Source organism: Oncorhynchus gorbuscha, linkage group LG26 (assembly GCF_021184085.1).
Source record: "Oncorhynchus gorbuscha isolate QuinsamMale2020 ecotype Even-year linkage group LG26, OgorEven_v1.0, whole genome shotgun sequence".
Taxonomy (NCBI): domain Eukaryota; kingdom Metazoa; phylum Chordata; class Actinopteri; order Salmoniformes; family Salmonidae; genus Oncorhynchus; species Oncorhynchus gorbuscha.
In genome coordinates this window covers 36,881,800-36,907,515 of record NC_060198.1, presented here as the reverse complement: position 1 = coordinate 36,907,515, position 25,716 = coordinate 36,881,800, and the positions used below count along the sequence as shown (strand labels likewise).

The 25,716-nt window shown below is 43.4% G+C and overlaps 1 protein-coding gene across 4 annotated transcripts in view; it reads right to left on the bottom strand.

The window, feature by feature from the left end:
• The window catches only part of LOC124016156 (alpha-1,6-mannosylglycoprotein 6-beta-N-acetylglucosaminyltransferase B-like), a 111,858-nt gene extending 90,980 nt beyond the window's left edge, over positions 1 to 20,878 (bottom strand). For 3 of the 4 annotated variants that reach the window (XM_046331692.1, XM_046331693.1, XM_046331694.1), the window contains exons 1-2: positions 20,409 to 20,878; positions 18,629 to 18,741 (exon numbers count right to left, since the gene is read on the bottom strand). In XM_046331692.1, the coding sequence (XP_046187648.1) occupies positions 18,629 to 18,741; positions 20,409 to 20,476 (181 nt within the window). In that variant the 5' untranslated portion in view covers positions 20,477 to 20,878. Of the gene's footprint in view, positions 1 to 3,598; positions 3,647 to 18,628; positions 18,742 to 20,408 lie in introns of those variants that run through there. The other variant, XM_046331695.1, reaches the window with a different exon arrangement.
• Between the last annotated feature and the right edge of the window lie 4,838 nt (positions 20,879 to 25,716).

Below are 25,716 nucleotides of genomic sequence, written 5' to 3'. Positions count from 1 at the left end.
TGTTAGGTGTGTCCCCACCCAACAGAAGTTGAGGGCCTGGGGAAACCAGCAGCATCCCAGAGGTTTCTCCCACCCCCATCACTCTCTTGGCCATCCCCTCCCTCTCACTGTCGGCCAATCGCACCCTCCTCTTCATTGGTGATGGCGGCAGTGGAGAGATACCACCCTCCCCCACCACCAGCTCCTCCACCATACCCCTCATCTCTTCCACCAGGGCACTTTCCCCCCAGTCCACTTGCTCTTCCACCGTCTCCTTCACCACTCCTCCCTCGCTTTCTTCTCTCTCATGCTCCTCCACTCGGTTGCCTTCTTCTGCCGCTTTTCCTGGTTCTCCTTCCGTTTCCTTCTCTCTTCCATCCGCCGCTTCTTGCTCCTCCTCCTTCCTTGTGGCCTTCCCATCTGGACCTGTACTCTGGTCATGAGGCGTGCTTCCTTCCCCTCCTCTTCTTCCCCCATATCCCGCCCCTGCTCCCCCCACAGCCGCAGACGCATATGACCTCTGACAGGCCGGGCACCCCCGCCACAGGTGTGCTGACAAGCCACACCCATGGCACGTCTTAGGCTTGTCACAATCCCTCGCCTCATGATCCTCAGATGCACAAAATCTGCATTTTCTTGTACTGCATGAGGCGAATATGTGACCGTAGGCCATACAGCGCCTGCAAAATGGGGGCTGACGTGCATAAAACAACGTCCCCCTGTCAGCCCCTAGGGAGAACATAGCAGGAGGATGGAGGTAGCCACCATGTCCCTTTGGGTCCTCTCTGAGGAGGGCCTGGAAGCTTCTCCTCCCATTCCAAAACCCAAGGGAGTCTTTGAGGTGCCTTGCTGAGGAGACGTTATCCATGTATCTCCCCAGAAAAGCCCTCACCTCTTCGTCCTTAACGTAAGGGTTGTAAATGTTGACAGTTACAACCCTAAAGTTATTCTTCGCCAGGCTTGTTATTTCGTAGTGGCACATCGGCCTCTCACCTCCCACTGCTCTTGCCCTTCTCAGGATATCATCGTGTTTTTCCTCTGTATATAGTGCCACGTCGTATGCTCCCTCCAACAAGTTGCCTTGGAAACAAAACACGTCCTTCACCGTCAGCTTTAGAATCCCCATCAATAATAATTATCCTTCCAAAAGATTCCCGTCCTAAAGGCTCCAACTCCTTTTCCTTCCAAGCAAACCGAATCGTGTTGGCCAGCCCAATCCCAGGGACCAACCGTGTTGATGTATTTAGCACCATCTCCGCAAGGAGAATGGCGCTCGTTCTCTTCTCTTTCAAAACAAGTAAAAAGAAAAACCAAAGTGACCGAGCCTATCTGGTGAAACGACAGAGACAGGAACAATCACCCACGAAATACAAAGCGAAACCAGGCTACCTAAATACGGTTCCCAATCAGAGACAACGAGAATCACCTGACTCTGATTGAGAGCCGCCTCAGGCAGCCAAGCCTATACAACACCCCTAATCAGCCGCAATCCCAAATACTACACAACCCCAATACGAAACACAGCATATAAACCCATGTCACACCCTGGCCTGACCAAATAATATAACGAAAACACAAAAATACTAAGACCAAGGCGTGACACTGATGAGGTAAAATTATGACACTACCCTATAAATACCGGCTATACTGATGAGGTAATGTTACAGGCACTACCCTATAAATTCTGGCTGTACTGATGAGGTAATGTTACAGGCACTACCCTATAAATTCTGGCTGTACTGATGAGGTAATGTTACAGGCACTACCCTATAAATACCGGCTGTACTGATGAGGTAATGTTACAGGCACTACCCTATAAATACCGACTATTCTCAACAAAGCATCCTTCACTCATGCTGCCAAACATACCCTCGTAAAACTGGCTATCCTACCGATCCTTGACTTCGGCAATGTCATTTACAAAATAGCCTTCAACACTCGACTCAACAAATTGGATGCAGTCTATCACAGTGCCATCCTTTTTGTCACCAAAGCCCCATATACAACCCACCACCTGTACACTCTCGTTGGCTGGCCCTCGCTTCATACTCGTCACCAAACCCACTGGCTCCAGGTCATCTACAAGTCTTTGCTAGGTGAAGCCCCACCTTATCTCAGCTCACTGGTCACCATAGCAGCACCCACCCGTTGCACGCGCTCCAGCAGGTATATTTCACTGGTCACCCCCAAAACCAATTCCTCCTTTCCTTCCAGTTCTCTGCTGCCAATGACTGGAACGAACTGCAAAAATCACTGAAGCTGAAGACTCGTATCTCCCTCACTAACTTTAAGCACCAGCTGTCAGAGCACCTCACAGAACACAGCACCTGTACATAACCCATCTGTAAATAGCCCATCAAACTACCTCATCCCCATACTGTATTTATTTATTTTGCTCCTTTGCACCCCAGTATCTCTACTTGCACATTCATCTTCTGCAAATCTATCATTCCAGTGTTTAATTGCTATAATGTAATTACTTCGCAAGTATGGCCTATTTATTGCCTTACCTCCCTTATCTTTCCTCATTTGCACACACTTTATACAGACTTTGTCTACTGTATGTTTGTTTATTCCATGTGTAACTCTGTTGTTGTATGTGTCGAACTGCTTTGCTTTATCATGGCCAGGTCGCAGTTGTAAATGAGAACTTGTTCTCAACTAGCCTACCTGGTTAAATAAAGGTGAAATAAAACATAACAACAATGAAGCTTAATGCCTTTTCAAAGGCTGCATCACAATACAGATTCACTCAAGATTGCATTTGAAATGCAATGCATTGCAGACAGATGTTGCATGAATATCTCAGCCAGGCCCTGTGGTATTTTCAGTGCACCTTGACAAAACAACATCCAGGAGTTTCTCTGTTTTATTTATTTAACCTTTATTTAACTAGGCAAGTCACTAAGAACAAATTCGTATTTACGATGAGGGCCTACTAAAAGGCAAAAGGCCTCCTGCGGGGACGGGGGCTGGGATTAGAAAAATTCAAAAACACCTTCATTTGACCTTCATTACTGAGGCAGAGACCACAGGGACAAACAGGAAGGGAACAAATTAGGCTGACGTTTTTGTTTTTCTCCTTCTCTCGCGGCTCCAATTACCCATGACCCAGAGAGAGCAAGGGAACCAGAATGATGCTGTTAGCACTCACCTGGTCAATGAAAGAGCCCGTCGCTATTAGACCAGGGTCAACTCAGTTCTCCACCACACCACACTCACATGCCACAGCCATGCTCTCCCTTATGTTTACCTAATTACTCTGCTCGAACTCCACAATGGAGAATTTATTAACTAAAGAGCACACCCAAGTCAAACAGAATGTTGAATCAATATAACCAGCTCTGCAGTTAAATGAGAATAGTACAGCTTCTGGTTAACAAGCTCTTAAAAGAGGAGTGTTCCTTTTAGGTCATTGTACCAAAAGTCTAGATGCAAAAATAAATAATAGCCTTATCCTTACCCATGTCTGACAGCCTGAGTCGTTAAGAACACTGGCACTGATCGACAACAGCCCCAAAATGCTGTGACTGTGGTGTGAATGAAATAGAGCTTAACCTTTATGTGGTCATTCATCAAGCGTATTAGGCTCTTAAAAATGCATTGTGTGCAGACTCACTTGCTTTCACTGTCAGACTTCATTTGTCACCGTCTAAGAGAAAGTCACCTTTGTCAGAAAAAAAGAAAGTTTTAAATTAAACCACACAACAAAACAAACTCAAGAGTAAGTACTTAATCAGGGGAGAAACTGATTAGAATGGAATTGATCTTCCTGCACTGGAGATTCACGGTGTGTGTGTGTGTGTGTGTGTGTGTGTGTGTGTGTGTGTGTGTGTGTGTGTGTGTGTGTGTGTGTGTGTGTGTGTGTGTGTGTGTGTGTGTGTGTGTGTGTGTGTGTACAAGTGTGCCCCTGTGACATGTGTGTAAATATACAGACACGCTTTTATCTCAAATGTTTTCCTTTCATCCTGTCATGGTTACATCTTCCATAGCTGTCTAGAGTGAGCAATTAAAACAGGCTAGATAGGCTTCTCTTCATTCACTAAAGCTGACAGCAGGGGCTGTTCATACAGTTGAATTCGGAAGTTCACATACACCTTAGCCAAATGCATTTAAACATTTTCACAATTCCTGACGTTTAATCCTAGTAAAAATTCCCTGTCTTAGGTCAGTTAGGATCACCACTTTATTTTAGCAATGTGAAATGTCAGAATTATAGTAGAAAATGATTTATTTCAGCTTTTATTTATTTCATCACATTCCCAGTGGGTCAGAAGTTTACATACAGTCAATTAGTATTTGGTAGCATTGCCTTTAAATTGTTTTCTTGGATCAAACATTTCAGGTATCCTTCCACAAGCTTCCCACTATAAGTTGGGTGGATTTTGGCCCATTCCTCCTGACAGAGCTGGTGTGACTGAGTCAGGTTTGTAGGCCTCCTTGCTCGCACACGCTTTTTCAGTTCTGCCCACACATTTCTATAGGATTGAGGTCAGGGCTTTGTGATGGCCACTCCAATACCTTGACTTTGTTGTCCTTAAGCCATTTTGCTACAACTTTGAAAGTATGCTTGGGGTCATTGTCCATTTGGAAGACCCACTTGCGACCAAGCTTTAAACTTCCTGACTGATGTCTTGAGATGTTGCTTCAATATATCCATATAATTTTACTACCTCATGATGCCATCTATTTTGTGAAGTGCACCAGCCCCCCCCCTGCAGCAAAGCCCCCCCACACCATGATGCTGCCACCCCCGTGCTTCATGGTTAGGATGATGTTCTTCATTTTGCAAGCCTCCCCCTTTTCCCTCCAAACATAACGATTGTCATTATGGCCAAACAGTTCTATTTTTGTTTCATTTGACCAGAGGACATTTCTCCATGAAGTATGATTTTCGTCCCCATGTGCAGTTGCAAACCGTAGTCTGGCTTTTTAATGGCGGTTTTGGAGCAGTGGCTTCTTCCTTGCTGAGTGGCCTTTCAGGTTATGTAAATATAGGTCTCGTTTTAGTGTTGATATAGATACTTTGTACCTGTTTCCTCCAACATCTTCACAAGGTTCTTTGCTGTTCTTCTGGGATTTATTTGCACTTTTTGCACCAAAGTACGTTCATCTCTAGGAGACAGAATGCGTGTCCTTCCTGAGCGGTATGATGGCTGCGTTGTCCCACGGAGTTTATATTTGCATACTATTGTTTGTACAGATGAACGTGGTACCTTCAAGCATTTGGAATTTGCTCCCAAGGATGAACCAAAATTGTGGAGGTCTTGGCTGATTTATTTTGATTGTCCCTTGATGTCAAGCAAAGAGGCACTGAGTTTGAAGGTAGGCCTTGAAATACATCCACAGGTGCACCTCCAATTGACTCAAATGATGTCAATTAGCTTATCAGAAGTTTCTAAAGCCATGACATAATTTTCAGGACTTTTCCAAGCTGTTTAAAAGGCACGGTCAACTTAATGTACGTAAACTTCTGACCCACTGGAATTGTGATACAGTGAATTTTTTGTGAAATAATCTGTCTAAACAATTGTTGGAAAAATGACTTGTGTCATGCACAAAGTAGATGTCCTAACCGACTTGCCAAAACTATAGTTTGTTAACAAGAAGTGTGTAGAGTGGTTGAAAAACGAGTTGTGACTCCAACCTAAGTGTATGTAAACTTCACACTTCAACTGTACATCCATTTAAATGAAATCCCCAGACTGGACCAGTTTGACAAAATCATGACTCAAAAGGAGAGAGAAGGAGATCTGTAATGTACAGAAACACTTCAAAGAACATCTCCCTTATTTTCCTGGTAATAAATGTTACAGAATGCTGAAATACAGCATATGCTCGCCCTACAGTAATGCTAGAGATTTAAATCATTCAACAATAGCAAAAAATGATGTAGAAGTCATTCATAATTTTCAACATCAAGAGCAATTCTACTGATGCATTTGTTCAACAGGGGAGCATGAGGCTTACAGAGACGGTCTCTCAACCAGAGTCGAGGCTATAAAGCAGGTGCCAAGTTCCAGGAAGGCTCTCCCTGCCGCATGGAGTCTAAACACTGCCCCTGGGCTATGAGTCTAGGTGGAACTGGAAGGGAGCTTCACAATAACGACGTTTCTCACACGTCTCGCCCATAAATCGTCATTATGGAAACTAACACCCCTCCCACTCAGTACATTTTAAAAATTAATTTGATATATGTTCGCAATCTATTGTTCATCAGCTACCTCTATGTATTGCTCCAGCGACTAGCCTCCCCTGGAGGTGAACAGGCTAATGTCTTTTCCACAAGTCCTGCGCAGTTAGTGGTTTCAGCAGCCGGTTTGCCGATAGTATCTGTGTGCTAATGTGGGCCGTTGCCATGTCATTCCTCATCTACTGGTTAATAAAGGGCCCATTTAACAAGAACTAATCTCTTTTAACAACTCTATTTTGTAAGTGCCACAACACAAATCGATTTTATGAACAAATTCATATTAGATAGCCATACCGTAGCAAGCTGAGAGCGGAGCACTGGTCGGCTAGTCTCATTTCACAGTCACTGTGCCTCCACCACTGGTTTGAAATAGCTTGCCCCAAATGGGACTGGTCACATAGATGTACAGCAAACAGACTTTCACTCTATTTTTTATTTTTTTATGGCTCGCTGTACTATAGGAAAAAGAAGTTGCTTACATTCACCACTTTTTTTCATAACACTGTGTTATGTTTCTTGCCAGCTAGGATCAGAAACATCTGTTCATAGGAATAATTCATTAGATCAGTGTAGTACTATTCCGTGCAGCTTTGCATGAACAGTTACTAATGGTCTGCTCTCTCATTGACTTTTAGTAAGGACACATATTAACGTTATAGGTCCTGAGAGTCTGGCGTCTGAACTACAACAGTTTCCTGCAGCCCGTCATCAGAGCCTCTGAGGTGAGGACAGATAATAGGTTCAGGAACCAGAAGGGCTCCCAGTGGGTTAATAAGGCATGTATGAGTCAATGGTGTGAAGTGAATATTGCCCTGGTTGGCAATATAATGCCATAGTACTAATCAAATTCCAACTTGGTTTATTGATCACTCCAGCTAAGATTCATTTAGCTGAGAGCTCTTACTGCCTGGACACTGTTAGTTCTGAATCTGAGCCGCATGTAATTTAGATTGAAATACAAGTGTTCAGATAGATGAAAGCCTTGCCAAAGGGCACTCCCGCATAAGTTATTATTCTGCGTTTCATCCAGACCTTTTCAGAAAAGAACATGTCCCTCTCTGCGAAGCATTGTAAGAGCCTGTGTACTTCTTCTTTCTGAAAATAATATTAACCTTTTACTGCAGTGGGCTAAATCAAGGTCACACAGAGTGTTTCCTGGTAGTCTTAAACAAATCTACTTTGAAACAAAAAGTATACACCTCACACAGATGGTTATGTACCTACCCTGGGGTGGCAGGGTAGCCTAGTGGTTAGAGTGTTGTACTAGTAACCGGAAGGTTGCAAGTTCAAATCCCCGAGCTGACAAGGGACAAATCTGTCGTTCTGCCCCTGAACAGGCAGTTAACCCACTGTTCCTAGGCCGTCATTGAAAATAAGAATTTGTTCTTAACTGGTTAAATAAAGGTAAAATTATGTCATGCCCTGACCTTAGAGAGCTGTTTTATTTCTCTATTTGGTTAGGTCAGGGTGTGATGTAGGGTGGGCATTCTTTCTTTCTTTTTATATTTTGGCCGGGTATGGTTCTCAATCAAGTGACAGCTGTCTATCGTTGTCTCTGATTGGGAATCATACTTAGGTAGCCCTTCTTACCCTCCTTTCAGTGTGGGTAGTTGACTTTTGTTAGTGGCACTATAGCCCTGTAAGCGTCACGGTTGTTCATTTTGTTTCTTGTTGGCTTCATTCTAATAAAAAGAAAAGGTACGCTCACCACGCTGCACTTTGGTCCACTTCCAACGACGGCCGTGACAAACATTTTGAGTTTGCATCCCAATATTACACTTGATATCACAGAAGACTGAAATAGAGCAACAGTTTTTGTTTATTAATTATAGAATTCTGGCAAATATTAATAACATTCCACTTATGAAGCCACTAGAGGGCGATTTGGTCATTTGACTGCAGGAAACTACAAGAGCACGAGACATGCTATGCGTCATTGCGAGCTAACATAATCGTGAGCAGTCATCCTCCTAGTTTTTGGGCAGTAATACACATCAAAATGTTTGTGGCGTGGATCATGAAATCTAGTTAATTTAAACAAATTGGCAAAAGATAGAAAACACAACAGTAAAGCATCATCCATGCCCTGTGTGTGCATACAGTACACTGTAATCCAGTAAGGCTTCAGACACACAAACATGATACAGTTTAATGCTTGTGTTTGCCATGCCATGCTTTGCCTAATGTCAACCTCTGTGTTGCCTTTGCTACTGTGGCTGTCTGTGGGCATCCTTTCCTCAGCCTCCTGTGGTGGGTGTGGACTTGGGCTGACACTCCAGCAGCATCACAGAGGGATGGCTCTGTATTGTGTCTCATCACACTGTGCTAATCCTGCAGACACACTCGCTGTCTGTCTGTGTGTGTGTGTCTGTGTCTGTCTGTCTGGTGTGTGTGTGTGTGTGTGTGTCTGTGTTTCTGTGTGTCTGTCTGGTGTGTGTGATGAGATCCAGGTAAGGGGGGAGTAGAGGGAAAAGGACTGCTGTTGAGGAGAGAGAGAGTAGGATGAGAAAAAGAAAGTGATAGTTTAGGGTTGGGAACTGCCAGGGACTTCATTATCACCATACTTAGGTCCCGATACGATATGTATTGTAAATCTCACGATTCTACAGTATATGTACTATGTGAGAGCAAAATTACAAGATTATGTTATAATAATTTTATTGCATCAAATGGTAGTTTTATGCAACAAAATAGAGTTCTTAGAACTCTAATGTGAGTGGGCCTCTGGGGCATAGTGCTGACAGTAGATTTACGATGCCTTAGGTGATAAACAAGCCACATTCCACTCATGTGAGGGAGAATGCACTGGTCTGACTGGAGAGAGAGAGAGAGAGATGGCTCCGGTATAGATAATGATGAGGTGAACCTTGTTTTGGGGGCAAGATCCTGGTTTCCACACAATGAGAACAGTTTTTACAGCAGATACTGTCTGCTGTGAATTATTCATTTCTTTCATACGAATCCTAACCTTGTGACCCATTCCACACATCTTTTGTCGTGTAGACTAAGGGGGAGTATCTTTACTATAGAAGATAGTTGTATCCTTTGTGTCGGGGCTCTCAACAAATCATCTAGGGGTGGTTCGTCGACCAGCCATCGTTATTGCAGATCACTCACATCATTCACTTGTGTGTGTTTGTGTCTGACCTGCTTTCCTTATTAATACGTGAATAAAGACTAAGTAGAACTCTGACTTGTGTGATAAGTCTCTCTCCTCTTTTGATAATAAAGAAATAACCACCACAATAGTGATTTTATACTTGCGATTCTATTGTGATTTGATGTTCCAAACATAATGCCCATTATATGTCTGCTGCAGAGGAGGCTGGTGGGAGTAGCTTTAGGAGGATGGGCTCATTGTAATGGCTGGAATGGAACAAAGGGTACAGAGTCCAACGTTGTTTCCAGATGTTTTATGTTTGATACCATTCCAATAATTCCATCCTAGTCTTTACAATGAGCCTGTCCTCCTATAGCTCCTCTGGTCTACTGCAGAGAGGGAGAGATCATGAGTTCATGAGTTGTGATCAGTCAGGGAAATAAAAGTGCTGAAGACTTGTTGGCTCACTGTTTAAAAAGAAGATGGAGAACAAGCTACAGGATGAAAAATACCGGAGTTTTGGAGCAGGTACAGCCAACTAATGCTACCTAAAGTAGCAAAAAGTGACAAATATCAATCAAATCTATAACATGCACAGACAGACACACATACCTGACCCTGTATTGAATTGTTGGTGGTTTCCACATAAAACATTACATTTATGCATATCCCTACTGACAATTAGCCTTCAGGTTTTCAAAGGGTTGTGTACAACTGAGAAATGTTGGTACATAAAACTCGAGAGTACTGTGTGTGTATGTGCGGTTTTCCTGGTTGAGGACCCTTGGGGTGTCAGTCCCTCCCCCCTCTCACCTGCTAGATTGGTAGATTCACACTCCCCCTAGCCCTGCTGCTCTCACTCCTCATACGAATATTGATTAACAGGAGGACTGATTGAGAATGAGTTGCTCTAGTGTACCCGGCAGCCATGGGGGAGCTGACAGAACCAGAACCTATTAGAGCCGACAACCTCTGTCACTTATCCTCTCTCTCCTCATTGCCCCTGACAGCCCAGAAAGAGGAAACTATCTACACTAATATATCTGTCTATGCTTCTCCACAGCTTCAATTAAAAACCTGCCTCTTCCTCCTATTAACCCTCCCTCCCCCTACAGACAATATACACAGACACAAACAAACCCGAAACACATTTTAGGAGAACCACAAGCATGTTGGAGGCCAGTCTTCTTCATTGGTATGAATGGCAGACATAAGGTGGAACCACCGTAGATGGGGAGCTTTTATGTAGATACTAACAATGTTTACATTCAGCATTCAGTTCACATTTGACCTCCCACCACCACCATTCTTATGTTCTGATTGAACGTGTGGCCCGCTATTTTCAGGGTAAATAAGAAATCGGACCCCACCAACAACACAAAGAGGGGAACCGCTGAGTCAGGGACTCTGCACAAGGCTTCTGAGTCAATGTAATGCACACACACATCCAGTTCTCTCACACACACACTCCTTCAAACAATACATACTGACGACTATGTTCAGCATTAGGCATTCATGTTTGCCATTCAGAGGGTGAATGGGCAAATCAAAATATTTAAGTCCCTTTGAACAGGATATGGTAGTAGGTGCCAGGCGCACTGGTTTGAGTGTGCCAAGAACTGCAACGCTGCTGGATTTTCACACTTTTCCCTGTGTGTAGAAACAATGGTCCACCACCCAAAGGACATCCAGCCAACTTGACACAACTGTGGGAAGCATTGGAGTCAACATCGGCCAGCATCCCTGTGGAATGATTTCAACACCTTGTAGAGTCCATGCCCTAACAAATTGAGGCTGTTCAGAGGGCAAAAGGGACGCAACTCAATATTAGGAAGGTGTTCTTAATATTTTGTATACTTGAACACTCCAGAGAACTAATCATAACATTTAAATTTGACATTTTAGTCAGTTAGCAGGTGCTCTTATGCAGATTGACTTCCAGTTATTTATATAACTTTAAAAAGGTTTGCACTATAATTTTACATATTTGTTTCTCTTCTAGAAATCATGTTTGTGAGAACGCAAGGGCAATCCCTTAATGACTGATGAAGGTTTGATCAATCAACACAGAATTAAGATGACTGAAAATCTTTTCAGCTGCTCAAGATGAGAAATCTTTGAGGTTTCTCTCCTCTCCTCTCTCTCCCTCCTCTCTCCCTCCTCTCTCCTCTCTCCTCTGCAGAACCCCATGCCTTCTTACCCTGGTGGATGCCATCAGATCTGCTAAGTATCAAAAACATTTGTACGGCCTCCCTACCCATAGAAACATGGTATTTTCCTTCTGCAAAATGTCACTGCCTATCGTGGAAAATAGAGTGATAAAGATCTCTACACCGTGGCTGTCGTGAGCTTATCAAAATCCAACAGAAAAGCATCCGTCTCTTTGTCTGGCCACCCTGATGGAAGCTCATGTCTTCTTTAGTCACAGCAGCTCACCTCAGTACAGCCTGCTGAACCTCCTGCAGTGTCTCTCTGTCCGTGGGGACTACACAGCCTGCTGGACCTCCTGCAGTGTCTCTCTGTCCGTGGGGACTACACAGCCTGCTGGACCTCCTGCAGTGTCTCTCTGTCCGTGGGGACTACACAGCCTGCTGGACCTCCTGCAGTGTCTCTCTGTCCGTGGGGACTACACAGCCTGCTGGACCTCCTGCAGTGTCTCTCTGTCCGTGGGGACTACACAGCCTGCTGGACCTCCTGCAGTGTCTCTCTGTCCGTGGGGACTACACAGCCTGCTGGACCTCCTGCAGTGTCTCTCTGTCCGTGGGGAGCCCTCCTGCAGTGTCTCTCTGTCCGTGGGGACTACACAGCCTGCTGGACCTCCTGCAGTGTCTCTCTGTCCGTGGGGACACAGCCTGCTGGACCTCCTGCAGTGTCTCTCTGTCCGTGGGGACTACACAGCCTGCCAATTCTTCCCTATTTTTCAAAACCACTTCTGAGAAGACCGCCCTCTGTTTCAAGCGTTCCATTTTTCTTTCACCAAGGCAATCTATGTTTTTTTAGAGACCTGTACAGTAAAGAGCCATGTCTTCACTTTAAGAATTCAGTTAATTGCTCTATTTTAGGTAGTGACGACTGCTGAGCGACACAATACATGGTCTATCGTTGTCATGAACGCGTCACTGAACACAGCTGCAGTGAAAGTCTTAACACGAGGATGGATTTAACTGCATTATTAGCATTTCAATGAACATGTGAACACATTGTGACAAGATAGCCGTGACATTGAATGGAGGTCAAATTAGATGTCATTTTCACTCTTGTGTACATCCTGCAAAATAGTTCATCAGCTCTCTCTGTTTCATCCTCACCTTAGTGGCTCCTGCCCAACCACTATGTTTTCTGACGCAATACGTGACCTACTATGGGTTACAAGATGTAGGGGAAAACAACATATGTGGTGAGAGTTCATGAGTTATTACCCCCCACTTGGCCTCCTAATGTGTGTGAGCCAGTCTACTTCCCTGGCCCCATATTAGCGCCAGACTCCTCCTGTTAATTAGATGTGTACCAACATCCATCAGTGGCATTTTGCTGAGAGAACACCTTAGGCCTAGTACACAAACACACTGTTACAGTGACTGAGTGAATAGACACACAGACGCTTCTTAATGGGTGGTTCCTTAAAGGATGCTACAGTGCTGTGACCTAGCTCTGATTGAGTGTGTATTGCTAGTCTGATAGAAGAGCTACTCAGATTGAGTCTGTAGAACAGCACAATGGAATTTCTGCCTCTCATCTCTCAGCCGTACAGGGGGGGACAGACAAAATATGTTTACATCCAAACTACTGTATATCAACCATTTAAACAGCATCAGTCTGCCAAGGGCAAATCTTGGAGCTCATTAACTTTACCCTTTCTCCATCTACCCAACAGCCAGGCAGGGCCACATTAATAGCCCCTATGGAAAAAGGAGTCTCTGTGAGGGAGTGCTTCAAAGACATTATTAGAAGCCCCTGGAACACCTCTGCAGCCTTTAAGATAGAGAGGATCAAACGTTTCCCAATTTCATGCCTTCGTCCTTTCCAGGAAATAGTCCCCCACCACATCATTAGTTTCACGTTCCATGAAAGACCACCTGCATAATGCAGGTTAGCATTTATTGGGATGACTCATGTGCTGGAGGCAGCTCTGCTCAGTGGTCACTAGCTGGCCCAGCCACAAAGTCATAAATCAAATCAAATTTATTTATATAGCCCTTCGTACATCAGCTGATATCTCAAAGTGCTGTACAGAAACCCAGCCTAAAACCCCAAACAGCAAACAATGCAGGTGTAAAAGCACGGTGGCTAGGAAAAACTCCCTAGAAAGGCCAAAACCTAGGAAGAAACCTAGAGAGGAACCGGGCTATGTGGGGTGGCCAGTCCTCTCATACAACCCCAACCTTAACCACACTGATAACCCTAATGCCTAACACTAACCTAAATGTAGTTTTTATTCACTTTTACAATATAGCTCATTTTGACTTTGCAGCTGGCACATCTAGTGGATATCACTCAGTTCTGCGTCACGGACAAGAGTCACCCCCAAAAATGTTAACCTGCACCAATAATGGGGTAAACGTTTGTACAGACATTATTTCAGTGGCCTACTGGGTGTAGCCAGGTAAAGCAACGGGACAGAAGAAGTAAATAGTACAATATTGTACTATCAATAAGATTGAGCAACAGCAGTCACTGAGAATAGGCTACAATATATTGAGTGGTATTGATGTTGACTCAGACAGGTCTGAAGTGAGACATATCAATAAGTGGAGGTAACTGAAATGCAAGATTCAAACACGGTCTGTATGAAACCTTAGGAATCTTTTCTATTTCATTGTTGGGTATCAATTCTGTATAACTTTGTGTATATCCCCAGTGTGGTCACTAATCCGACCAGGGAGAATCCTACAACAAAGCCGGTATGCCTGCTAATTCTCTCCCTGTCCACACAACAAGCCCATAAAGCCCTAGACCACATATGTCAGAGTCAAGGCCTTAGGGCTCATCCAACCACGAGAAGGTTTTTTACGGCCCCTGGGATGATCTTGATTTATTATTAGAACCCGCAGACCGCAGCAAGCCGGCACAGATCTTTTACACGCACCAATACTACATTTCCCACAATGCAACGGTGACCACCGAGCAGTAGGCTGCTTCATTTCAATATTTATTGGCACAGCAGTTGTCAGCATCACAGTAAAATTAACTTTCAGATACCCATCAAAAATGGCAAAACGGAAGGTGGACACTGAGAACCGGGGTTTCAAACAAGGTGGGAGTCGGAGTATTTGTTCACGGAGGTAGCTGGAAAACCTGTGTGTCTTCTGTGTGGAGAAAGTGTGGCGGTACTGAAAGAGTATAATCTGAGACGACATTATGAAACGAAACACGCGGACAAAAACAAGAATATGGACATGGAACAAAGGCTACAAAGGCAGAGGAATTAAAACGAGGCCTGAGGCTCTGTTCAAAAAAGCCAAATCACAAGGCCAGGCTGCTGTCAAGGCCAGTTTTATTTTGGCAGAAGAGATGCTAAATCAGCCCGGCCATTTACGGAGGGGGATTTCATCAAAAACTGCATGATTAAAGTTTGTGTAGTTTGCCCAGAAAAAAGGCAACTCTTTTTAAATGTGAGTCTGAGCAGAAACACCATTGCCGAGAGAGTAGACCAGTTGTCCATCAATCTAAAAGAGCAGCTTGTGAAAAAGGGAAAAGATTTCATTGCATATTCCTTGGCTGTGGATGAGAGCACCGACATTTCTGACATTGCCCAGTTGTCAATTTTCATCCGCGGAGTGGACTCCAGCCTAAGCGTGACAGAGTTTTTAAATGCATGGCACAACTACGGGGCATGATTTGTATGAAGAGGTGTCAAGATGTGTAAATGAGATGGAGCTGCCTTGGGAAAAACTCGTGGGTTTGACAACCGACGGAGCACCCATGTGGACACAGGAGCGGACTGGTGGCGAAGATACGGGAAAAGATGCAAGAGGGCGACAGGTGAGCTGACAGCTTATCATTGTATCATACACCAGGAGCGTTGTGCGGTAAAGCCTTGAAAATGGAGCATGTAATGAGCATCATCACGCGCACAGTTAACTTTATCAGAGCCAAAGGTTTGAATCACCGCCAGTTCAAGGCATTTCTGACGGAGTTAGAAACGGAGCATGGTGATTTGCCTTATCACACAGAGGTGCGATGGCTAAGCCAGGGAAAGGTGCTTCAAAGATGTTTCGAGCTTCGTGAGGAGATTTGTCTGTTCTTGGACAGCAAAGGGAAAGACACAACACAACTCCGAGACGAAATGTTTCTGTGTGAAATGGCTTTTCTGTGTGACATTACGAGTCATCTGAATGCAATGAACTTGCAGCTGCAGGGTCGGGATCGTGTCATCTCTGATATGTACAGTACAGTGAAGGCATTTAAAACCAAACTGACTCTGTGGGAGACGAGATGCGGAAAGAAAATTTGAGCCACTTTCCCAGCTGCCAGACCATGAAGCTCTCTACCAGTGCGTTCCCAGCGCACAGTTGGCTGATAAAATAGGTATGCTTGCCGCTGACTTTCAACGATTTGCTGACTTTGAAGCACAAAAAAGCAGGTTGGAATCGGTAACCCATTTGCTGTTACGTGGAAAGCTCACCACAAACCTCCAAATGGAGTTGATTGACCTCCAATGCAATGATGCACTGAGGGCAAAATATGCGGCAGTGGGTGCTGCGGAGTTCGCCCGTTTCCTCCCCGACACAATGCCCCAGCTGCGCATCCAGGCTGCTCAAACGTTGTCTATGTTTGGCAGCACATACCTGTGTGAACAACTGTTTTCTTTGATGAACTTGAACAAAACATCACACAGAAGTCGACTTACTGCTGAACACCTCCACTCAATTCTGAGGATTTCCTCAGCTCAGAGCAATAATGGGAACATTGATGAACTTGTGGAAAAGATGGGACACCACCAAGTATCACCCTCAACCTCAAACAAGTGAACATTACTGTGCAATCACATATTTAGAGTTTTTACTCAGTTCAAGTTTAAAAGTTAAAGTTTAATATTTGTTTTCACTGCATGTTACTTCTCCTTAAACAAAGTGTTGTTTTTGATTAATAGATTTTTGCACTTTATTTTATTGTATTTCAATCCAATTATATTTTAAAAATATTTCAGTTGAGTGGATGATAGAAAATTGCTATTATTGTTTTTTCTTTGAAGTAAATTTAGCCCACTTTTGCTAAAATAGAAAATATAGGCTACTGATGGTGCCTTGAAACGGTTTCTTTCATTTAATGTTCATGTTATGGGGATTTTTATATAAAGGAAATTTGTCTTTTGTGTCTGTTGAAAATTAAAGATTACTGACAGAGCCATAAGAAAATATTGCTTTATTTATCTGATCATATTGGAATATATTTGTTAGGTTTTCAGTAGGTTCAATTAGGTTCACTAGACTATATGCGTCATTTAAAAAAATTTCAATGAACATTCCAACAGTCCGGCCCTCGGCTTGTAGCTAAATTTTTTATTTGGCCCTCCGCCCATTGGACTTTGACACCCCTGCCCTAGACAAACAGACCATCCAATGTAAATAGCATCAAAGCTTGCATAGCTGGATACTATACAGACAGGATCCGGGAAGAATCTACAAACGATTCATTGATTTGTAGTCCTCCCACTAGCCTACAGCAGCATCATTCATTGTATAGTAGTATACCGTATCTACTCAAATTTAATTTAGACTTCTCTGAAATAACATTATGGACAACATGTTATGATAGGCTCAGGCTGCCTCTAATGACTGTATTGTCTATAATGAACGGAAAACAGTAGACAGTAGACTGTCCTGACACAGTTTCGTTGAGGCTTTATCCTGTGGTTGCATTGCAAGTGTGTTCCATTATAAAAACAAATGGCTGAGGGAGAGTGAACTGTTCACTGGCGAACGCCTTTCACCAAGCAACCTCCTCTTCCCTACGTTAGAAACCAGTCTGTTGGTTTTCCTCATTTCTATACTTCCTCTCCCGTCCATCTACATCTAAGCTCCTCCTCGATCAACTACGGGTCCGTTCATGAGCTCCACTAAAAGGCTTATTACCGTCACAGTCAATCGGGGATATATTTCTATGCTCAGTTGGTCTAATACGTAAAAAATATCCCCCATTTACTTGGCCCCTAGCCTTTTTCCTCCCTCTTGCAAAACACAAATTGTGTGTGTGCGCGGGCGGGTGCACTAAAAGATCCTCATCACTAAAGCAGATCGCACAGTCAACAGGCTCTCTGTGTCACCCCTGGGGCCAGAAGTAGCTGACTTGGTGTCTACTATCCTGGTGCTGCTCCAATGAACACTGACCTCCATCCTTCCCATTCAATACAGACACACACACACACACACACAGAAGCTCAGAGTTTACTTAGCAAGGCTTTCCCTGGTTGGGTAGCAGGCAGTGTTTAATGAGCTGAGGGCCAAATGCCTTCCCCAGACTGCAGCCTGTGAGTGGTTAATTTATCAGGCTGCGTTCCAGCCTTCCTCTGCTTGCCTGCGTGCCCACGTCCCCCTCCCTCCCTCTCTCTCTCTCTCTCTCTCTGCTGGGTTTGGCGTGCAGCACGGCAGATTACATTATATGAAGATTATCCATCACTTATGGATTTTATCCACAGTTTGGAGGACAGAGAGGGATTCTGCTTTAGATCAGGCTTTCACACAGACAAATAAGCTGTCACTAGAGATTCCTACTGTACTGTGTATTATCACTGCACTGCAGCAGCATTTTAGTCTACAAGCAAGCAGCACTGCTGAACAAAGCAAACCATCTGTAAAACAACAAGGCACAGGAATAATTCTGAGTTCTCTTGACTTTCTATTGTTCTATTGGGTGGTTATGTCACCTGATAATGCCCACATTGACACTGTCTCATCCTCATAGGGCAGAGTGTCAGGCTGTAATAAAGCAGAGAGGCAACTGCGCCCAAGCTAACATTGACTCTTCTAAATGATCTGTGCACTGTGATATAAATGCAGGGGCACATAGAACAAACACAGATAACGTGCTCCGAAATTTAAGAGCCTGCTTTCCCAGAGCACGGAACACTGACTAGGGTGAATACTAAAGACCTGGAGGGGGTGACATCTTAGCAAGACTACAGGGAGGTGAGGGGAGAGTAACAAGACCCACATCATCATCTCCCCAGCCCCCCTAACCCCCACCTGGTGAGCAGCAGACTGATGAGGTCTGTCAGCCGGCTGCCTGCAATCAAGGGCTTCTGCTGCACTCGGCATGTTCATCCGTGTTTATTGTGTGCAGAGAACGTATGTAGTCAGAGGCTGCCAGGCTTTACCGAGAGAGAGACGCTGTAATGTCTGTTTTCTGGAGCTTACCTTCGGCCCGCATGGTGAAGGGAGTGTCTCCGGGTCGCTTGGCCGAGAACTGCCCCCCCAGGGAGGTCATTAGGAAGCACAGGCTGAAGAAGCCGATCCCCGCCACAAAGATCCTGCAGGGACAGGGACCAGGGCAGCCAGGAGACAGAGAGCAAGACTCAGGGTTAGAACTCAGGGGGAACAATAAAGAGAAAAATGAGGGAGTTAAGGCAGGGGAGAAGAGAAGAGGGGGGGGGTCAACTGTCAGAATGAAAGCAAAAGAGCTGTACAGTACAAAAGGAATGGGGCACAAGAAGATGATGCAAAATAACAAAGAAACTTAAAGATGACAAGTTTGAATTCGATGGCCATTGGTCTAATGCGTTGCAATTCTTTTCATGGGGGTCGTCAGGGGCACCTCACATAGCTCAGCAAACAGGAGCTGATGGCATCATGAAAACAAATGATTTTACTTCGTTGTTTTAAGTCCACTTTGGTTTCACTAAGTGTTTTGATCCCATCACTGCATTTCTTGCCATTTAACAGAGTGCAGAGAATCCAATTGTCAAGACTAGAGATGGATTAATTATCAATCAATCATCATTCTTAACTAATCTACCTACGGCAATGCTGGGGATCTGGTTGTGGACAAAGGATAATGGCATATTACATACAGTACATGGGTCTTGTGTCCAACACAATGTATGAAAAGTCAACTGAAAAAGTATAACATGAAGTATTACAGTTGCATATTTGTGACTGCAACCACAATCCCTGTAGACATTTTCAAATGTTCAGAATGGTGGGTGGAAATGAATGCTCATAACAGATGCCTTTCAAACTGTAGATGACATCCTTGCATGAGAAAAGTGATCCACTGAGAAATGCTCATGCAAATGTTGAAATATTTGAAAGCATTCCGGTCCATTCCTCCAGAGGAGAGCTGCTGGATGGAGAGCTAGATACACAGATTACACACCACAGCTCACATCACCTGCTGCTCATTTAACACGGGTTATGAAATTGCTTTCTTTCTTCTCATCCTAAAGGGTAGCCCTTTAAAAGAGAGCTTCATTTAACTCAGAGGAAACATTATACTCTTACTGCCGAGGAGCGATGTCACACTTCATCACTGTCCAATATTTGGGCTAATGGTGAAGAGCTGAGTTTTGTGCTCATGAAAGCTAAAAACCAGTGTGTTCAGAAATACACATAACTAGTTGATATCACCTACTGTCAGCTGATCTGTACCTTTGTGTGCTTGCATGTCAATGAACACATTCTACACACATGAATTCATTCACAGTAGACACTAGGCACAAGCCTAACTGCCTTTAGAGTGCTGGCAGAGTTCAGGTTTACCATAGTGATCAGAGTATGCCCAAGAGCTCTGAAACAATGCACTGATCTATATTGACTCAAGTGTCAAGTGCATAGGCCTTCTGTATAGGTACATGCATGTCATTCTGTGTACAGGGGAAAATACAGGCAAACTACTGTAGAAATATGTAGTTCAAATTCAGTCTTGTTGTGCACTATCTGCAATGCACCTTGACCTGTTATGCCATTAGCCTACTAACATGTTTCTGACATGACGGATCCATTTTCACACCTCTATGACATCACAGGTGTGTACTCCTGTCAAGGCAACCTGACCACTGTGAGTTTGTTGTGGTCTACTCATGACGTTCCCATTTTCATAAGGGTAACACAACTCAATTTCAGACTTAGGCTACACAGAGAGAGAACATTGCCTGTACATCGAGACCACTAGAACAGTAGCCTACATGTAAATGCTTACCTGAATGGTTTGAACGTCAAAAGACATCTTCTCACCATAATTGAATAGTCTGTGTTCACAGCACTCATTTTCCGGAGAAGGAGAAAACGCAAAGAGCCCCCAACATTGTGTATTTTTCACAAAGTGTCCTAAGCGCAAACATACATATAGTCATTGTGAATTAATAGAGCTTTAAAAATATCGATACATCGACTTCGGAATCGGATAACCAATACTGCACGTGCTTGGTTTAGTAAAGTTCGGTAGGAATACACTCCGCTTAACCAGCTGCATACAATAGTTTGCTTCCGCTGAGTTTAAATTAGTCCGTAAATTAACCCGGACTCCGGAGTCCTAGTCGTTCTGTTGGAAAAACAAAAGTAATATTGTTCACTCCTCTCCTTGTTAACATGGTAAACGTGTATGTGTTTCAAGTTGGGAAAAGGGTAGCAGAGTTATCGAGCGTAAAAGTCCATTGCTCACCAGTGAGCACACAAAGACTCCATTCGCTTTCTGGCGGTGTATTTTCAGATTGTGCAAGTAGCCTAGAACTGTCTTCAGTGCAGCGCCATCTAACGAGTGATACATACAATCAAAAGTTTCAGTATTGCAGGACAAATGACTCCTGTTTTCATAAAAATGTCTCAGTCAGCCCTGCACAGAAGGCTAAATCAAAATAGCAGTCTCTAGAATAGAAAGCCAACATCATAGATAGCCTAGTTCCTACAGTTCTCATTTAAAAGCACACAAGCTATTCAATAACAAAGTACATGTTTAGTCTTTGGACAGTATAATTTACTTTAAATTTACCAGATTTTTTAAAAATCCGTTGACGCTGTGGCCTACTTTTTTACTTTCAGCACCATGGCCAGTTCCCTTTGACGTCAGCAGCTGAGCAGACATAAACTCAGCAACAACAACAAAAAACGTCTCTTTTTCAGGACCCTGTCTTTCAAAGATAATTCGTAAAAATCCAAATAACTTCACAGATCTTCATTGTAATTAACGCGGCTGACACTGGTGAGTTTATCAACAGCAGCACTCAATGGTCTGAATGAGAGGACATTCAAACAAAGTGTAGTATGACAGCTGCAGTGTGACTGGTAGGACTAGGACCTGACGAGTTTGCATCAGTGAAGAGTTTGGACCTGTTAGACTAGCCTGCTTTGGCCCATTCTATGAATCCAATTGCTAAGAATCTACTCTGCTAGGTAACTATGGGCAGAAGTTACTCACAACGTTGAATGATCTCACCTTTCCACAATGTATCCTCTATCCTCCCTCTGGCTTTTTGTAACCTAGTGAAAATGTTTTATATATAATATGATAACTAATGATATGAGACCTGAAAACTGGAGGAGAGATGGATGAAACCGATTGTCACAATCCCTAGATTTCATTCAGACACCCATGAAAATCAACATGTCTGTGACCAGCCTGACCACTTGTGCTCCTGCACCTGCAGGACTAGTCAGAGAGAGAGAGGGAGAGGAGTATGTCATTGGGTTAAGGCAATAAATCACAGAGAAGAGACAGAAAGACAGAGAGGAGGCGGCCATTCTTGAGGTCACCCAGGGCCATCCCTACTATGACAGAGAGCAATCTACATCCCTGCTGCTATGGCAACCATTTTCATGCAGCCCTATGAGCCCTGAATCAGACTGACACGACTGGCAGGCCTGGTACGGTCATAGTGTGGAGAATGGCATTATACCCAAGCTCTGGCTTCAAAGTCATTGACAGTCACCTCACATTCATTTAAGATGACAAGTTCAACCCTTCACATTGTTTTGTAGAAACAAGGAGGAAGCGCTGCTAAGGTAAACAATAGTAGGTTTTGGTAGACAGAAGCTGCACAATAGTAGGTTTTGGTAGACAGAAGCTGCTAAGGTAAACAATAGTAGGTTTTGGTAGACAGAAGCTGCTAAGGTACAGAATAGTAGGTTTTGGTAGACAGAAGCTGCTAAGGTACACAATAGTAGGTTTTGGTAGACAGAAGCTGCTAAGGTACACAATAGTAGGTTTTGGTAGACAGAAGGATAACATTCATTTTCTCGACCTTGACATCAGTAAAAATGACAACGTTTGTTTGCACACATCAATCTTAAGGAAACCTACCGATGGAAGTAACATTCTGAGGGGAGACAGCTACCACCCCAAAAGGCTAAAAGAGAACATTCCATATGGCCAATTCCAAAGAGTCCGCAGAATCAGGAAAAAGACTACAGCTGAATTGGAGAATTGCTTCTTGAACCAGGGCTACAGCGCTCAGGTCCTGAAAGATCCAGGTTTAATGGCCAGACGACTTGATAGAGAGAACTTGTTGCAAAGGGGAGCGCCTCGTGATACATCAGAGAGAGGGTTTTGGTACAAAATACAGCACTGAAGCAGAGAACATTAAAAGAAACATAAAAAATAATTGTCTTCCCAGAGCCACCAGTCAGAAGCTTTAAGAGATGTCCCACCCTAAATGACAAATTAGTCTTCCTGGTAACTCTCAAAAGACTTGTCTAGACCACAAACCCAGCAGCTATTTTAAATGCACCCAGTGCAAACATCGCAGAAATAATGCACAGAAAAATAATTTTGATGACACAGCTTCTAAAACAGAGTATCAAGTCAAGCATTTCATTAACTGCAATAGTACCCGTGTCACCTACAGATTTGAATGTCCATTACAAGGTATTCTACATTGGATGAACAAAGAGACACCTTCAAAACCTCTGTAGCTCAGTTGGTAGAGCATGGTGCTTGTAACGCCAGGGTAGTGGGTTCGATCCCCGGGACCACCCATACGTAGAATGTATGCACACATGACTGTAAGTCGCTTTGGATAAAAGCGTCTGCTAAATGGCATATATTATTATTATTATTATTAAAACCACCTAGCGGAACACAAGTGCGCCATACGGGTAGACAATGAAGACTACCCCATGGCAAGGCACTACAAGTCCTTACACCATGGCAACCCTGCCTCCTTACAAGCTACGGGTATTGATCCTGTTCCGGCCTCAATTAGAAAATGGAACCGTCTTAAACAGCTAAACCAAAGGGAAAGTCTTTGGATTTACAAACTACAGGCCATTAAGTACCCTGGTTTAAATGAAGATATGGATTTACAAACTACAGGCCATTAAGTACCCTGGTTTAAATGAAGATATGGATTTACAAACTACAGGCCACTAAATACCCTGGTTTAAATGAAGATATGGATTTACAAACTACAGGCCATTAAGTACCCTGGTTTAAATGAAGATATGGATTTACAAACTACAGGCCATTAAGTACCCTGGTTTAAATGAAGATATGGATTTACAAACTACAGGCCATTAAGTACCCTGGTTTAAATGAAGATATGGATTTACAAACTACAGGCCACTAAATACCCTGGTTTAAATGAAGATATGGATTTACAAACTACAGGCCATTAAGTACCCTGGTTTAAATGAAGATATGGATTTACAAACTACAGGCCATTAAGTACCCTGGTTTAAATGAAGATATGGATTTACAAACTACAGGCCATTAAGTACCCTGGTTTAAATGAAGATATGGATTTACAAACTACAGGCCATTAAGTACCCTGGTTTAAATGAAGATATGGATTTACAAACTACAGGCCATTAAGTACCCTGGTTTAAATGAAGATATGGATTTACAAACTACAGGCCATTAAGTACCCTGGTTTAAATGAAGATATGGATTTACAAACTACAGGCGACTAAGTACCCTGGTTTAAATGAAGATATGGATTTCTCACCTTTTCTGTAGGATCATAGGAGGTCCCTTTGCTGTCATCTAGTGGACATATTGCTCTATTTCCCTCAGCTATGTTTAGACTGCCGCGGCCCATGTCTGCTGTGATCTAGTGTACTATAAAATAGATGTCTCTCCTATTCTTACCACTTTGCCCAGTCATATTCAAGGTTAGAACTACTTTTCTAGAGGTTCTGATGCTTCTAGCTGTGATTTTCATTTGGATAACATATCTACAGTACTACAGTACTTCACTTTTTAATGTGTATAGTACTGCCTCTTCAAATCAGGGTTTATTGGAAAAAGCTGTTCAAAAGAGGAGGCCATGCAGCCAAAACATGTCAGAGTTTTTCATCTTTGTTTCCATTGAACATGCCATAAAAATAAAGCCATTTTAATTCACTCCATGAGCAGTGCCTTGGTCCTCCTTTCTTTTTGATGACCTTCACATTAGTTGTTTGGACAGGAAGGAAACTCATTGCAGAGCAAGATATGTCACACGTGTGTGTGTGTGTGTGTGTGTGTGTGTGTGTGTGTGTGTGTGTGTGTGTGTGTGTGTGTGTGTGTGTGTGTGTGTGTGTGTGTGTGTGTGTGTGTGTGTGTGTGTGTGTGTGTGTGTGTGTGTGTGTGTGTGTGTGTGTGTGTGTGTGTGTGTGTGTGTGTGTGTGTGTGTGTGTGCTTTTGTGTAACATGTTGTACTGTTCAGGACCTGGTGTGGTGTCACAGTGTGCACAAACCATGTAGTGTGTGTGTGTGTGTGTTTTTGTGTCTGTGCTGTGTAGTGTGTGTGTGTGTGTTTTGTGCGAGTTCAAAATTGCTTTTAAGGCATAACATGTTGAGCTGTGACTGTGTGATACCCCTAGTTTGTGTTGTTACATACAGAGTACTGCACAACCTTCAGGACCTGGTGTGGTCAGTCACAGCGCTCAGCACAAACCATATAGTAGAAACAATAGAGCCTAGCTAACTCTCTTTGTTCTATCTGAATGCTGAATAAAACACAGTTTTTATCTCAGTCTGCTTTTCAGAATGGAGTTCAAAACCCTCTGGAAGGGCAATATAACTCTTAAAATGTGATGACTTTATGTTGAGCTGTGACTGTGTTAACTAGAATGGAATACCCCTATATTTGTGTTGTTTCACACAGCCCCAATCATGTATTATGAAACTCCTTAGTTTCACTGTCATTAACAAAGATGAAAAATCAATAGCTCTCTTTTACTGAGACTTTCTAGCTCTGATCAGAATGGAATAAAACACAGTTTAGTGGTGAGTGGCCTACATACAGACTGTAGCTCTGATCAGAATGGAATAAAACACAGTTTAGTGGTGGCCTACATACAGACTGTAGCTCTGATCAGAATGGAATAAAACACAGTTTAGTGGTGAGTGGCCTACATACAGACTGTAGCTCTGATCAGAATGGAATAAAACACAGTTTAGTGGTGGCCTACATACAGACTGTAGCTCTGATCAGAATGGAATAAAACACAGTTTAGTGGTGAGTGGCCTACATACAGACTGTAGCTCTGATCAGAATGGAATAAAACACAGTTTAGTGGTGGCCTACATA